Below are 14,770 nucleotides of genomic sequence, written 5' to 3' on the forward strand. Positions count from 1 at the left end.
ATCACAGCACAACCAGCATCCCTCTCATTTTTTAAGATCATGTCACGGAAAATATCTCTCAGCCAGTATGAGAAACCTTGTGTCCATGTGTACATGTGTGCTTTTTGCATGTTTTGTGACTGTTTTCATAGACATTATCATATGTCATAACATTCCAAAATGCTCAGTCTAGCCCAATATACAGTGCAAGAATAAAATGCAGTTTGGTAAATTTGGTCCCATACTATGAGTGAAATTATTGTATGAGCGTGGATATTTTATGAGTGGTCTCAATAACGATCAGACCCCTAAGTGTCATGCCCTATCCATTGAGCTACACCTGACTATCATATGTTGTTCAATGAATATTATGCTAGCAGTTAACCACAATATGCACTTGAAATACATTTGATTACATCACCTACATAATATCAGCATTATATCAGCAATTTAAACTTAAACGTGGATATACTGCTCTGAATTGGATTAATACTTAGAATACTTAAAATTCAAAACATGAGACATGAGACATATGAAAATGGATGAACGAATAGGATGAAGATCCCGGACCAAATGTCATATTTGCATGTTAATACCCCTTCTTATATCTGTGATGTGCTCTCTCTTGTATTTGTCTGTTTTCTCTCCTTTGTTTCTCTGTTAAGCACTTTGTGGTAAACTTGTTTTGCTGAAAATGCTTTATAAAGAAATTTTACTTACCATGAAATAGTGCAGATAGGTCATGTAAGTCTTCAGTCTCTGTCATTCTAACACCCATCCTTCACCTTTGAGTAATAGAGTTTATAGGGTTGGGACTTAAAGGTGAAGGTTTATAAGGTTCCACAACCCTATCCACCCTTAAAACTTAAAACTATGCAGGTTGGGGTTCTGGTCAGAGACAGGGAGATCTGCTGTCACTATTGCAGCCTAGTTAGGGCTTGACTGACCAGTGGCCCTATAAGGATCAATGGGCACAGTGTGGCACTAGCACTAGCTGCCAGGTGTTAGTGGTTCAGTTCCTACTTGGGCCATCCATTCTGAAAAAAGGTATGCACTAATTATTTGTGTGTGTGTGTGTGTGTGTGTGTGTGTGTGTGTGTGTGTGTGTGTGTGTGTGTGTGTGTGTGTCACATCTAAGCATGACTTCCAGAACCCAGAAATATTGATATTTGAAGTACTTACTTAGTACTTAATACTTACTACACACTTTCTTATACATATTCCATGCAGTCTTGGAACCTTACTTGTAACCTTGAACCCTACACTGAGTCTAGTAACTAGTATTAGCAACTACTGGTATGTGTTTAAATTTACAGGCTATTACTACCTTACAATTTGTTCTCTCCTGTTTTTATCTGTATTTATGACCTTTTAACCCTAGATGTAGTCTAGTAGCTAGTGTTGAGTGGTCAGTGGGCTGGACAGTCAGTGACCTACATCTGTCCTGCTGGACCTTGTGTCAAGGTGAAGGCTCCTCCATTGTCAGTAGACTGCCAATTATGAGCTAAGCTCTTGAGCGGTTTTACTCCAGACACAACTCATTGATACTCATTGATATCTAATCTTCTAGACAGAGAATAGCCATGGTTTCAATTTGGAAAGTTACTACAGCAGGCAGCTCTTATTAATATATCCATATTTCTGTTGCTTTAATCGTGTTCTGTTGCTTCCATTAAGGTTGGATTTTAACATTACCAAAGTAGTTGGGTTCCTTTCCAGTGGCCTTCTGCTCCCCTAACCCCCCTTCCTGTAGGACTAAATCACATCTATTTGAACTGAGCTATGGCCTTCTTCATGACGCAAATGTTGGGCGATAAGTTGAAGAATATGACCGGTGGAGGCGGTGAAGACGACGGGAAGGCCGCAGCAGATGGAAAGGAAACACCGGAGTCCAAAGGCATGTCCAGGGAGGAGTTTGAGGAGTACCAGAGGCAGATGGTGGAGGAGAAGTGAGTAAGCAGAGACATGCTCATATTACATCCACATAGCAAGACTGAAGACTGATTACACTCCTAACAAAGACTAAATATGTGCTTAGTGTGAATGGCAAAATCAGTGTGTGCTTAGTGTAAATGGCATATACTAGACACCTATGTTCTAAAACACTGTATGAAATACCAAAATATTTTAGTGCATGTTACAGGAAGTAATTTACATTGTACCATTTTAAAATGGCAGATAGATAACATGATAGCATTGTGTAAAGATGTTTTGTAGACGTAAGTGAACAAAATGAGAGAGAGAATGTTCATTGCTGAATGCTTGGACAGAGTGACAAGCTATGAGAAGGTGATATGACCTACATGCAAATGTAGGGGACCTACAACAAATGGGGATTAGGGAGTGTGATTAGCATAACTGAAAGTAGGCTTCCACTTCATGTTTGTCTCTGAAACACGTCTCACACAGCCATAAACCAAGCAAAACCTAGTAGTGAATAAGAATAGAATAACTGCACTATAAAAATGTTAATCCAAACAACTCAAATCATTCAGTTCAGTCCACTATTTTACATTCTTTATATTCTAAAATTTTTTTTGAATTTTGAGTCATGGCAGGCTGAAAATAATGACATGTCATGGCACACTGTACACACCACAGGGAATATTAGTTTTTCTGAAAGTCTAAAGCCTATTGACTTGACTTACAGTATCCAGTGCAACAGTATAACTTTTGGCAGCAAGCTGACACTCCTAACACTGTTTTTTTTTTTTAATAGTGTTTGTCAGGCAGCTGTGCCACACACATACTGTATATATACAGTATATGTATGTATTAGCTAGAACGATAGCCCCCCTAATTGAGACCACGTACATTTGCTCTATTTGCCCAAATTAAATTCTGGTGTCGGGTATGGACACTGGGAAGAAATCTTCTCCGCCCAAGTTGCCTAGTGCAACTTTAAAACAGTTTCCAGTGCTTTAACAATCAAATAAGCGCAAACTTCAAAATCATAACATTGGAACAAGTAAAACAAGATCACTCATTCACAAGAATAGAGGATAGAAAACAATGGATAACCCCTTTATATCAAACCCCTCCAGATGGCTGAAATTGCTGCAGAGGACAATATGATGAGTAGCAGAAAGTTTAGACACTCAGCAAATGTGTCTGATCGTCAATTTAATGTATTTTTCTGTGATTGATAACTTACCTAACATTATCTGATTTTTCCTTATGCACCCATTATGTACAAATACTATTGAACCCGGGTCTGACGTATGCATTTCTGTAATCACATTGATTTATTGATATCAATCTATGTAAAAGCTAGTGTTTCTGTGACTGTCTTTCTGTGCCACTCACACTCTAACCGCTGATACTAACTGACACCATTGATAGCAGCAGTTGATTTCAGTTTCACAAGTGCGTGTGTGTGTGTGTGTGTGTGTGTGTGTGTGTGTGTGTGTGAACGGCAACACTGGACTGAGTTGAAACTTCAAGGGAAGCCAGCATGTCTCCCTGTTGCAGATCACTCTGTCTCCCACACAGTGTTGTTGCATTGTCATCTTCACTATAAAAGCAAGATTACAGGTTTTACCAACTAAGCTTAATCTTTCCACAGTCATGCTCCTCACTGTAAACACCATGGTCACGAACAGATAGTTGAAACCATGTCCCACATCCTAAATGGTTGCCATGTATACAGGGGGCTTTACATATGTAGGCATGACAGAATAGTGGATCTGATATCAAAAGATATCACATCTATTTTCAGGTCTTCTATAATGCTTTATAAGCATTCTACTGTGAAGCCGAGCATGTTCAGTCTGTATAGTGAGCATTCAGAAGTGTTCTCTAATATTACAGCCAACACCCCCGATGTTGTTGTTGTCCATGAAGATCTTAGAGAGGTGTTCATTTTAGAGGTTGGATGTACTTTTGACTACACCATAGAGGAAGCCTTTCTAGCCAAGATGCTGAAATATAAACAGCTGGAGCAGACCATTTCACAGCTACGCTACAAGTGTAAACTTTTAGTTTTCATATTTGGCAGCCTGGGTCATATGCACAAGCTAGTTGTGAGGGGCCTTCAGATGGCTGGTCTCCCTAAGAGAAGGGCCAAGCAGTTAGCGAGGTATTGTTCAGTATCTGCTATCATTGGTAGCCGCTCAATATGGAGGAGGCGCTGCTTTTTATAACCATGAAGTGGATACTGTCTGTTATCCTTCGACCTGCCACTGTTTTCATCCTGTGTGTATGCAACAATGTGGTTGCCAATTAGGCACTTATGTAACTGACTGACTCAATATCTGACTGCATTAATAGTGTTTATGTCCTTTGTATGCTTGTATTTATGTGGACATAAATAAATATTTTATCTGTGTGTGTGTGAAAGTGTGTTGAGCCATAGGAGCTTTCCTGCTTGTGTGGCTGCGTGTGACGTGTGTGTGGTGTGTGTGACATCAGCGGAAGGAAGCATGGCTTAGAAGGTATTCAGGTGGGGGTTTATTTTCCCCGGGGCTCAAATTAGCCCGAGAAGGAGATTAGGCGCTGTGTATAATAACTCTGTTTCAGGAAGCCACTGTTAAACACGTCTCTTATAGCCAGCACGCTTTAAAAGAATAATTATTTAATCACCTTATAATCTCAAGTAACTCTGATGCGTTGGGTATTTTCATTTAAGTAAATAATCAAATTTGAGTTAAGATCTCACTGTCCATGTGGAAGTGTGCTAGGTCAACATTTTTATCTTGTTCAGTGAATGAATGAAACCCTGAAAACACAACTACAGTATCTCAGTCAAATAAAATCTATAGCTACAATTAAAAGATGAATAACTGAGGAGGTACTAATTATTTCTAGTTGATCTGATACATTAATGTGGTTTCAGTGAACACAAAACAACATAAAACAGCCATAATTATTAATATTAACATTTTCAGAGTCTAATTAGATAATTTTAAGTTAGATGATTTTTGTTGTGAGTTTTCAATCAACTGAATGGTCAGTAAGCTTCAGGAATCTAAATCTAACATTCAAGGGAACTTTTACTGACTGATATGATATTCTTGACATACAGCAGCATGTACAGTATGTACAGTAGTAGTAGTACAGTAAGTCAAGTGTAAAGTATGGTGGAAAATATGCAAATGTGTGTCAAGTCAATAAGCATCTGTACACATAAATATTCATTAAACTTGCTTTGTGATTCGAGGAGGTGAGTAGACTGTTGAAATAGCAGTGCAAAATCATTGTAGAAAAAGTATTTCTTGACATTTAATTTGAAGTTGATTCAAGTTATATTCTTAGTTGTTGCACCAATTGTTTTCAAATCTAGCAAGATTTCATCAGGTTGTTGTTTTATATACTGGACTAGAAAATTAAGTATTAAAGTAATCAGAACCAGTTAAGTCACTTCATACCATCTAAAGTGGTTACAAAATACTCTGTGACTTGTATTTTATCCATACGTTTTGAGTTGTTCTCAACTAATGAAGCAGCTGTGTTAAAACTAGGGATTGCACATTAAAACAAATAAATTAGTTGACTGAAATACTTAAGATAAGAACAAGAATTTCTCTATCTACATAAGAGACAGTATCTAGGTCTGCAGCTGAGTCACAGTTCTAGTAAATCAGCACACAGTGCAGACAGTGCTAAAATGGATTGGACTACTTAGTTTTAGATGCATTTCAGAGGCTTTACCTTCTGTTGAACTGCCATATCAGTGATGCCAGTGGAGGGAATGAATACTGGCACTGGTTTGTGGCTGTGCTGCACTGCTGTGCTGCACTGCAGTGGGGGAAATAAGGAGTGTTGCCCTGGCCAAGACATCAAGTAACCAAGGCTGTGGGCCAAGCTGTAGCTAATCTTATTAAAAGGGGGTCAGACAGAGCCTGAACAGACCACCCTTAAATAGACATGGGTCAGCTCAGTGCCAATATGGAGATTCCCCTATAGTATTGAGTATTGGTGGTGGCAGTTACTTTACAGATAGAGGAGTAGGATTATGATATGAATGATGCTAGTTCGACTCACAAAACCGGATGGGTAAATGGGAATGAAGTGAAAAAGTGCAGCTGCTTAGTGGCCAACAGTACAGATCTATGGTAATAATGGGCAACGAAGGTGTGTGTGTGTGTGTGTGTGTGTGTGTGTGTGTGTTCCTGTACTTCTATCTTTGTGAGAACCAGTTTGAGTTTAATACCTTCAGAGTGAGGATATTTTTGCTTAGTGAGGTTGTTTTGGCCAGTCCTCACTTCTTCAAGGGGCTATTTTAGGGCTTGGTTTTAGGGTTAGGGTTAGAATTAGGAATAGGTTAAAATTAGGGCAAGGGTTTAGGTATGTGGTGAGGGTTAAGGGTTAGGGTTAGGGTTAGGTTTAGGGTGTGTGTGTGTGTGTGTGTGTGTGTGTGTGTGTGTGTGTGAATGTGTGTAACTGTCTTTGCCCCTGCATTAACTCCCCAAGCTTGTATGGTAAATAAGAATATGTAATTTAATCTACTTGGCCTTAAGGATAAACAAGTGAAAACAAGTGAAACATGCGAGGTGCCTGCATCACCCATGTTACATGTTATATTGTTATTGTTAGTTTTGAATTGTTTGAATTGTTGAATTGTTTGAATTGTTGAAGTTGAAGCCAGTACAATACAATCAGTGAAGGGTAGCAGGTATTACTGAAGTTTAGGCATGAGAGTTGAAATTAGCTAAGAAGTTAAAGCAATTTCAGTAAAACTAGTTAGTTATTTGTACAGTCTGCTTCCATTATTGAGTCTTTTTATGATGTTTGTTACATGATGTTTGTCTCATGATGGATCTTGCATGAGGTCCATCAGCTGGCCTATAAAAGTTACTACCACAGGAATTTCAGACATGTACAGTCCAACAAGGACTTCATAAAAATCCTACCATCACTTAGTAACTTCAGCAGATCTAGAAGGAGTTAGATGTAGATGCTTGCTCTGTTGGCAAGCATAAAAAAGTTGTAGTTTTGTTTGATAACCAATCCTGAAATGTTACAAATCCTATTGGCAGACACTGTTGGGATAATCATGATTTACGAATGAATTAGAATATAGAACTGCTGTATTCCTGCTATATTCCAGCTCATATTCCTTGCATTATCAAATTTTCACTGTAAACGACCAAAAGCCACACGCTTCAGGCAAACATTTGAACTCCATACTCAGATCAGGCTTTAAGTATGAATCCACCTTCAACAGAATTCAAGTTATTCTCAAATTCTTGGACAGATCAATACATAATTACAAGCATGAAAAACTGTATCACAAAAGTAGAGACGAACTAACCATGGCTCTAACCTGGGATGTCATCAAGTAAAAACTTTTTGAATCTCTGGTTTCTATTGTAAAATGGGAGAGACTTGATCATTGCTCACAAATCCAGACTGAGTTGTCCAAGTTGTTAAAATAAGCAATTATCAGACTTGCTTAAACAAATCCAGATAGTCCAGTTCGGCTTGCTGATTAGTTTAACAAGATAATGTTTGATTGAATGGGTAGATATGATCTTATTGACTCAGATCAGCCCTCGTGGTGTGAAATGTTTTCCCTAGCTAACAACATTACTGTAATGTGATAATACTGCTGATGATAAGACACTGGCCTTCCTGGAAAGCTTTACTCAAAGCCACCTGCTATCTTGTCTACCCTTTAACCTCTTAATGCATTGTCCTTCTGTTGGGGTCCAGTTGTTTGGGCTTACTGGGAAGACGCAGAGTGAGCGCAGGTTAAGTAGAGATACGGGGACAAATGCAAACCTGCCACTCCATTCATACAGTAAATGGATACATATTGATACATATTCACCTTTAGTATATCCTATTTCAGTTGCCATATGAGTGATGTTTTGAAATTTCACTTTCTAAAGATTGAATTGATTGTTGGTTGTTACGGACTGTTCAAAAAATACAGAAAATACAAAACAAGACGATATATGGCCTCTGACAGCAAAAAACATCAACTATACAGTTTCTGCTATTCATAGTATTCCCATGATGTCACATGCATTTCCTACCAATATGGCACTTTACAATACACACAGCTCATTGGCTGTGTTTGTCATTTCATTGTAATCACCTGTTAATTTATTACAATCACCTGTTATTTTCCTACCAAGATGGCCATGTGGCGATGTAACAGAATACTATGAATTGACTGTCTTCTGCAGGATTGAACGTGATAAGGAGTTTGCCGTGAAGAAGGCAGAGAGGGCCAATCTGAGGTGTGCGCTGAGGGATAAATACCGACTTCCAGAGGTAAGGAGCCAAGTGAATGTCCAGTCACTTCATGATCCCTAATTTCACCTACAGTGATTTGCTTGTTAAAATGAAGAGACTTGAAGAGATTGAATGATGACTAAAGCTTTTCTGGTGGTCTCAAAGTAAAAACAGCCTCTCCATAGGTCTACAAACAGACCAGCTCTGCATTGGTAATCAGCCTTACTACAGTTGCTAATTAAAGTTGTCTACAACTTTAAGTCCAATTAGGCTGAATGAAGCCAGCACTTAGCAGCCTAGTGTGATGCCGATTTTTCTATCAAAATAATCACAAAATACAGATTAAAGGATTGTGTAATATCATTTAGGTATCTGAATGCTCTTGTTGTGAACTCTTCTCTGTCTCATGAGCATTTAGAATTTACCCATGTCTCACCTAGAGCTGCAAACTGTATCATTTAAGAAATTTTGTTTTTTTATTCACTTGGATAAGAATGACAATGAAATATTAATTGTCTATAATTACATAATATGGATTTTTATACAGCTCATGCTGTGCAGTCCCATTTCTTTCTCCTCAAAATCCTGTTTATTTTCATTGTCTTTAAGTAGATAAGTCTTGAAGGCTGGGTGCATACTCCCCCTGACCTAACCACCTTGACCTAATATTTCAGCATGTTTCAAAGTACAAAACATTTCTAGTCGTAACCCTTTTCAAATCTAACCCTAACCCTATCTAATGTAAATTGCCTTCATCTCCAGTACAGTACAGCCACTTCTTAAAAACTTAGCATTGTTGGATTCTCTAGAAACTGAGGTCTGACCATAATTCTAAATTTAATACAATTCCATTATTTTTTTGTCACAGAGTGCTCAAGACGATGCAACAGTTCAGATGGCTGGAGACGACATTGACCTGCCGGAGGACCTCGCCAAGATGGTGGAGGAAGACGCGGAAGAGGAGGAGACCAACGATTCATTTCTCGGCAAACTTCAGAACATGGATGTGGACACGCTGAAAACCAAAGCCCAGACCACAATGACAGAGGTGAAGCAGGCCGCTGAGGAGAAGTGCACCGTCATGTGAACACGCTCAACTGTCCGACTTTGGCAATTTGACCATATGAACTGAGATCTCAGGCCGTTTGAATTCAGTCTGCTGAAGTGATTATTCATTAACTGCTAATGATTTGAATCCAGCAAGATCTACCTTTCTCCTTATTCAGGTATTACAATTGCCTATGGAGGGCTTCCCTACCTCACAGCTCTTGACAGTTACTTCCCAAAAATCCTTTGCCATTTTTATGTAGGAAATCATTAGCTGCATTTTACAGTAAGAAAACCCTGGTTTGAAAAGTGAATAATTACTTGTGTGAATTTGTATCTGCATCTGTTAAAAATATTAAATAAACTGTCTTTGAATAAGAACTGCTCCTTTTTGCGGTGATTCCCTCAACAGCTTTGTTTTAAAGACAAAAGCTTATCAATTCACTGATCCTCGCTCTGTGGACTGTGACTGGAGATTGAATTAGACATTAAGTGAAGGAAGCATGAACCGCGGGTCAAGCGAGGCCCGGCCGTACAAGGAAGGTCCTAATCTGGGCTGAGTGGAGACAGGGTTAACTCCTTTGAGTATAGTGACAAACCAAAAGATTAAAAGATAAAGTACCTGAATGTTTCAAAGGGTTTTGTCTCTCCTAATGAGGCCAAACGCATGGGATTAAATGATAATCAAACAAATTTAGGAACCTGTCCTGAGCAGGGTCAGCGAGGAAGCGGACCGACTGTGTTCGACTAACCTGGACGACTTTATCAGTTAAAGCCGGGGTGTGGTTCACTTTGATTTTCATCGGTTCTGATAAGAACAGGTTTTTGGGTTGTCAGTAACAATTCTTGGCAATTCAAATGGAATATAATGGTATATTACGAATTCAAACTTCATTATTTTAAGATTGGGATGGGAACACATAATCCAGGATTAAACTGTTTGCCCAGTTACTTATTTGCCTGCTTGTTTAACAGTCACATATTTTTGTTTAACACAATAAAAAAAACAAAAAAACAAACAAAACAAAAACCACAATCATCACAAAGGGAAATCATTATTATAATCATTATTTTATTTCATTTCATTTATTACTTATTTATTTTATTTACTTTTAGGATTGTATTTTCCCTACTTCTCTACCTGTGTGACACATTGTGAATTGACGTTTTGAGGTTCTGGAAAATGGTTTCAAACTATAAACCTATAAAACATTTCAACTATAAAGTATTTCACAATGGTGGTACATCAAGCTGCAGTATAGATGTATGTAAAAGTGAGACATACATTCGTGGACATACATTCATGTATGTCCCGGAAACACAACCAGGAGACGTGACGAAGGTGACAGAGTATTTCAGGAACTGGGTCACATGAAATTATCAAAAACAGAAAGAGGATTTAAGCAGATATCGGTGAGCACACCAAGTACTTTACAGGAGGAAACAGAGTCAGCTATTCTCTAAAACTTTAGCTGCAGTTGATCACATGACAAGTCTCTCAGCCTTTTACCCTCCCTTTCCATCATCTCTCTGTCATCCCCCTGCTGCTCCCCATCCCCCTTTCCCCCTGTAAGCTGACACAGCGCCTTTAAACGTTAGCTGCTTTCTTCCTAATAGGATCTTGGGGGCTTAAATTGTCATCTGATAAAACTAAGCAGCTTGATAGCTACGCTGCGCCCTCTTAACCAATTTGTACTCAATTAGGATAATGGGGAAACAAGCAAAGAGGGACAGCCTTAATATATTAATGTGATAAAATGATTATCAATTTCCCTCACCTATGTTGTCAAATTACTTCACTTAAGACTTTGGCATTATCAGGAGCATCAAGTGGGTCTCAAAGGCATTTTAGCCATTAATCAACCAGTAAAGACTGTCACTGGTATTTGAATTAGACCTGAATGTGTGCTCATGTGAAACATAATGTAGGCTATCTACCGTGACATGGCATTTCCAAACACAGAACTTCTTAAACTGTAAAAGTGTAAGTTTGTTAAAGAGCACTAACAACACTAATTTGTCCGAGATAGGGATTAGAGACTGTGTATAACCTGTTTAAGGACTTCCTCAAATAGCCACCGCATACCTTGCATTACAGTGGATGTTGAAGTTGGTCTGCACATTGTGAAGATTGAAGAACCATCTTTGGCCTTTTTTGCTGCCTAAAATTGGAATCAACTGCAGTGACAATGCTGTCTTTTGTCTCTCAGCCTGGAACTGGACACAACTTCAAATATATAGTTTTAGAACAAGCTTTTCCAAAACAAAACAAAGAAATATACTCTTTCTAGAGTCAGTATTAAACCTGACATGTTTTTTTTTTTTTAATACACTTTATATCAGGTCTTAAAATGCCTTGACCCACAATAATCACAATGCTACCAATAGATAGATTTCCAATAGATTTCTATTGGAATCTGGTAGTACCAAGTTCTTACATACAGGTATGTTCCCTGCAATTTTTAAGGTTTGAATAGTTTATTGCATGTGTACTAAAGTAGGAAAAAATCCCACAATGTAGTAAGGCTAATGAGTTTTCCTCATAAGATGAATTTGCTCATTAGGTTTTTCTGACAGGCAACAGACTGTGCGTACTGTAGACAGTATATTACATGAAAATCATAGCTGTCTCCGAGTTTCCTGACTACAACTGGATCATGTAATTAGCTCATCAAGTTTCTTACCTGCATTGCTAATTAGTGAGGATATCCACCTCCAAGTCCACTAACTGCCTGAAGGTATCAGCTTACTAAGGCAATTAATGCTGTGTTAGCAACATTAATGCATTTTGCAATGCTAGATGAATATTCTGAAATAGTGGCACAGTAAGAGTTTAACATCACAGAAAACAATAGAAACCCAATCGTAACAATGATTTTTTAAAGGAAAAAGAAAATAAAAACTGCATGAAACTAGATAATGTGTTCAGTAGAGCGCAGACCTCCATGTCTGACAACACCTGCAAGGCTTCACCCACAGACAGTACAAAAACCGTAAGAAGGCCCCGCCCAGTGGTTCTTCCCTGCACAGCCTTTTGTCAAAGTTGTAATATTATGGGAATCTGTTCTGAAATGCACAAAAATGCACCTTTTTGTGGAAGACCACGCCCAGCACCACGCCTCCTTTTGGCCAATCGACATGAAAAGTTAATCACTTCTTCCTTGGCCCATAACCAACCTTCATACCAAGTTTTGTGCAAATCCGTGCCCAACTTTTTGAGATATCCTGCTAACAGACGGACGGACGGACAAACACACAGACGCGGGTGAAAACATTACCTCCTTCGCAGAGGTAATGAGAGCAGTCCATTATTAATTGATGAATAAATGAATTAACAGAGAAAGCAGAGTGTTGATAAACAGAGAAAGATGGCTGTGCGAAGCTCCCTGCATGCTTGACTTTCATTACAGGCACCATATGGCAGCTACCTACTTTGTGGCAAAGCCCTGCTACAGGTGAACCTTTTAAGTAATTTATTTTATTCTACTGGCAACACAGCTCAGCACCCACAGGCAAAAGTAATGGGCTTTGCAGTCAATGCTTTCTTGGAAAACAGCTCAAAGTCAGCCAAAGCCACTTAATCCACAGCCATCCAGCTCGTTGGGAGCATTGGTAATGGAGCCTGGTGTTGGTAGATGACTTTAAACTTGTTAGCGTTTACCAGGAAAGTTGTTGCTGCAGGCATATGCAACTTGTGCAGAGAGATCTTAAGTTTCTCGGCACCTGCCTGAACTTCTGAACTTCAGCGGATGGAAGGGGGCTTTTTTTCACAGTCATTTTCATAATAAATGTTGATCAGCGCCTGTTGGTTATTCTGTGGTTATTTGCTCATATACTCTCTGGAACAGTCTCCCCCCAAACATTAAATCTGACGCATCTGTCTTGGGGTTTAAAAAGTCCCACCCTTTCAGCAAGTATTTTAATGTGTTGCATTGTTTCTGTTTTGTGTCATGTATTTTGTTTTGATTCATTTTATCATTGTGCAGGACCTTTTTAGCTAGTATTTTAATGTGTAGCATTGTTTCTGTCTGTTTTGTGTCATGAAACTTCAAACGTTTTTATATATCTTACTACTGTACAGCGCTATTGCATTTTATCATCGCCTTGTAACTTCTGTTTTGAAGGGCACTTTATAAATAATGGTATTAATATTATTATTATGATTTGGCTTGGCTGACACATGAGAAGTCTCTCAACGGGACACATCATATCCAAAACAATTATTATTATTCAAAACTTATTTAATTGCTTTCTTGTATGAAATGTACATATTGAAGACATAGGAAGAGACATTTAAAGATATTCAAACTGACATTTGTACACCACTTTTCTATGTTGGATTTTCTGTTTGGTATGCAAAGAACTTCTAAATTTATCTACAGATAGGAGAGGTGAGGTCAGAGGAAATCTCTAGTGAAGTCTTTAGGCTCATTAAGGATAAGGTTGATCTCTGCGACACCGACTGTAGCTGCCACAGCTTTGGATGTGCCAGCTGGCAGAGGAGAAACCTACAGGCTGCAGGATGAAATGCTCCCAATGCACCCGACTCCACTGTCCAGTCCCACCGGCCGAGCAGCTACAGCAACATTATTCATCTAATAGGTCACGTTTTTCAAGGTGTATTTTTTCTTGAACGTTGAAGCAGATGTAAGCAGTGTGATTGCGTCACAGTCTCATTTGGAACATTTTAAACATTCACTCTTGTCAATTGTTTGACTTAATTAGATTGAACAGAGGGGTATTACTCATTAATTTTCTCCACTAGACCTGTACTTTAACTCTAACGCTATTTTGACTCCCTGTTGGTCCCTCAGTATTAACATAAAGCATGCAGGGTGAGACATGTGACTATTATTATTATTATTATTATTATTATTATTATTGCATAAAGAATCAGCACTAATCAGAGTTACGATCAAGTTACTAATCACAGTAAATCTCAAAGTAGCCATATCTCTGAAATAATGTATATGTAAATCATTAAAACCATTGCTTATTCTTTCCCCTGCAATAAATAAAAATATCACTGAACTATAAGTGGTTCACTGTTTTTTTCTATTGAAGCTTCCCACTCCAAACACGAAGGTGCTTATAGAGAAGGACCTGTTTGAATAAAGCTATTTTATGAATACAAGTCTTTACTGTTTGTAGCCATTCTAGTTAAAGACCATCTCTGTGTCTTTTCTCCCTTACATTGTCTATAATGAAGGGATTAGCGAAAACTCTCAGTACGAGCCATTATCTTTCAGACAATAGATTTTTTGAAAGCAAGTTTTGTCAAGGCTTCATTAGCAATGGCCTCCCTCTGTGGTCTGAATGCAGGGCACATTTGGAGCAATTACTTGACCAGAAAACAACTGTCAGTCATTCTTAAAGGGGAAGGATTCCAATTAATAAACCTCTTAAACCCTTTGGTTTTACTACCATTCCCCTGCAAGCTTTGGTGTCCTGTGTGGTTAAGGAGAGTTTTGTCAGCAGAGAAAGACATTCCATGTGCTTGTTACACAGGATTCCAGTAGTGGCTCCTTTGCTCACTTGTGTGCAGGGGATTTCAAGGACTTAA

At 38.6% G+C, this 14,770-nt stretch overlaps 1 protein-coding gene across 1 annotated transcript; it reads left to right on the forward strand.

Moving 5' to 3' along the window:
- The first annotated feature begins 1,616 nt into the window (after positions 1–1,616).
- cplx4c (complexin 4c) lies at positions 1,617–9,271 on the forward strand. Its single transcript, XM_071909174.1, has 3 exons — positions 1,617–1,928; positions 8,112–8,199; positions 9,029–9,271. The coding sequence occupies exons 1-3, from the start codon at positions 1,762–1,764 to the stop codon at positions 9,245–9,247; spliced, it is 474 nt and encodes a 157-aa protein (XP_071765275.1). The 5' UTR covers positions 1,617–1,761; the 3' UTR covers positions 9,248–9,271.
- The last annotated feature ends 5,499 nt before the right edge of the window (positions 9,272–14,770 follow it).

Source organism: Centroberyx gerrardi, chromosome 13 (genome assembly GCF_048128805.1).
Source record: "Centroberyx gerrardi isolate f3 chromosome 13, fCenGer3.hap1.cur.20231027, whole genome shotgun sequence".
In the NCBI taxonomy this organism is placed as follows: domain Eukaryota; kingdom Metazoa; phylum Chordata; class Actinopteri; order Beryciformes; family Berycidae; genus Centroberyx; species Centroberyx gerrardi.

Coding starts and splice junctions, on each gene's coding strand:
- cplx4c (XM_071909174.1), top strand. CDS start 1,762: ATGGCCTTCTTCATGACGCAAATGTTGGGCGATAAGTTGAAGAATATG. Junction 1,929..8,111: donor AGGCAGATGGTGGAGGAGAA/GTGAGTAAGCAG, acceptor TGTCTTCTGCAG/GATTGAACGTGATAAGGAGT. Junction 8,200..9,028: donor ATAAATACCGACTTCCAGAG/GTAAGGAGCCAA, acceptor TTTTTGTCACAG/AGTGCTCAAGACGATGCAAC.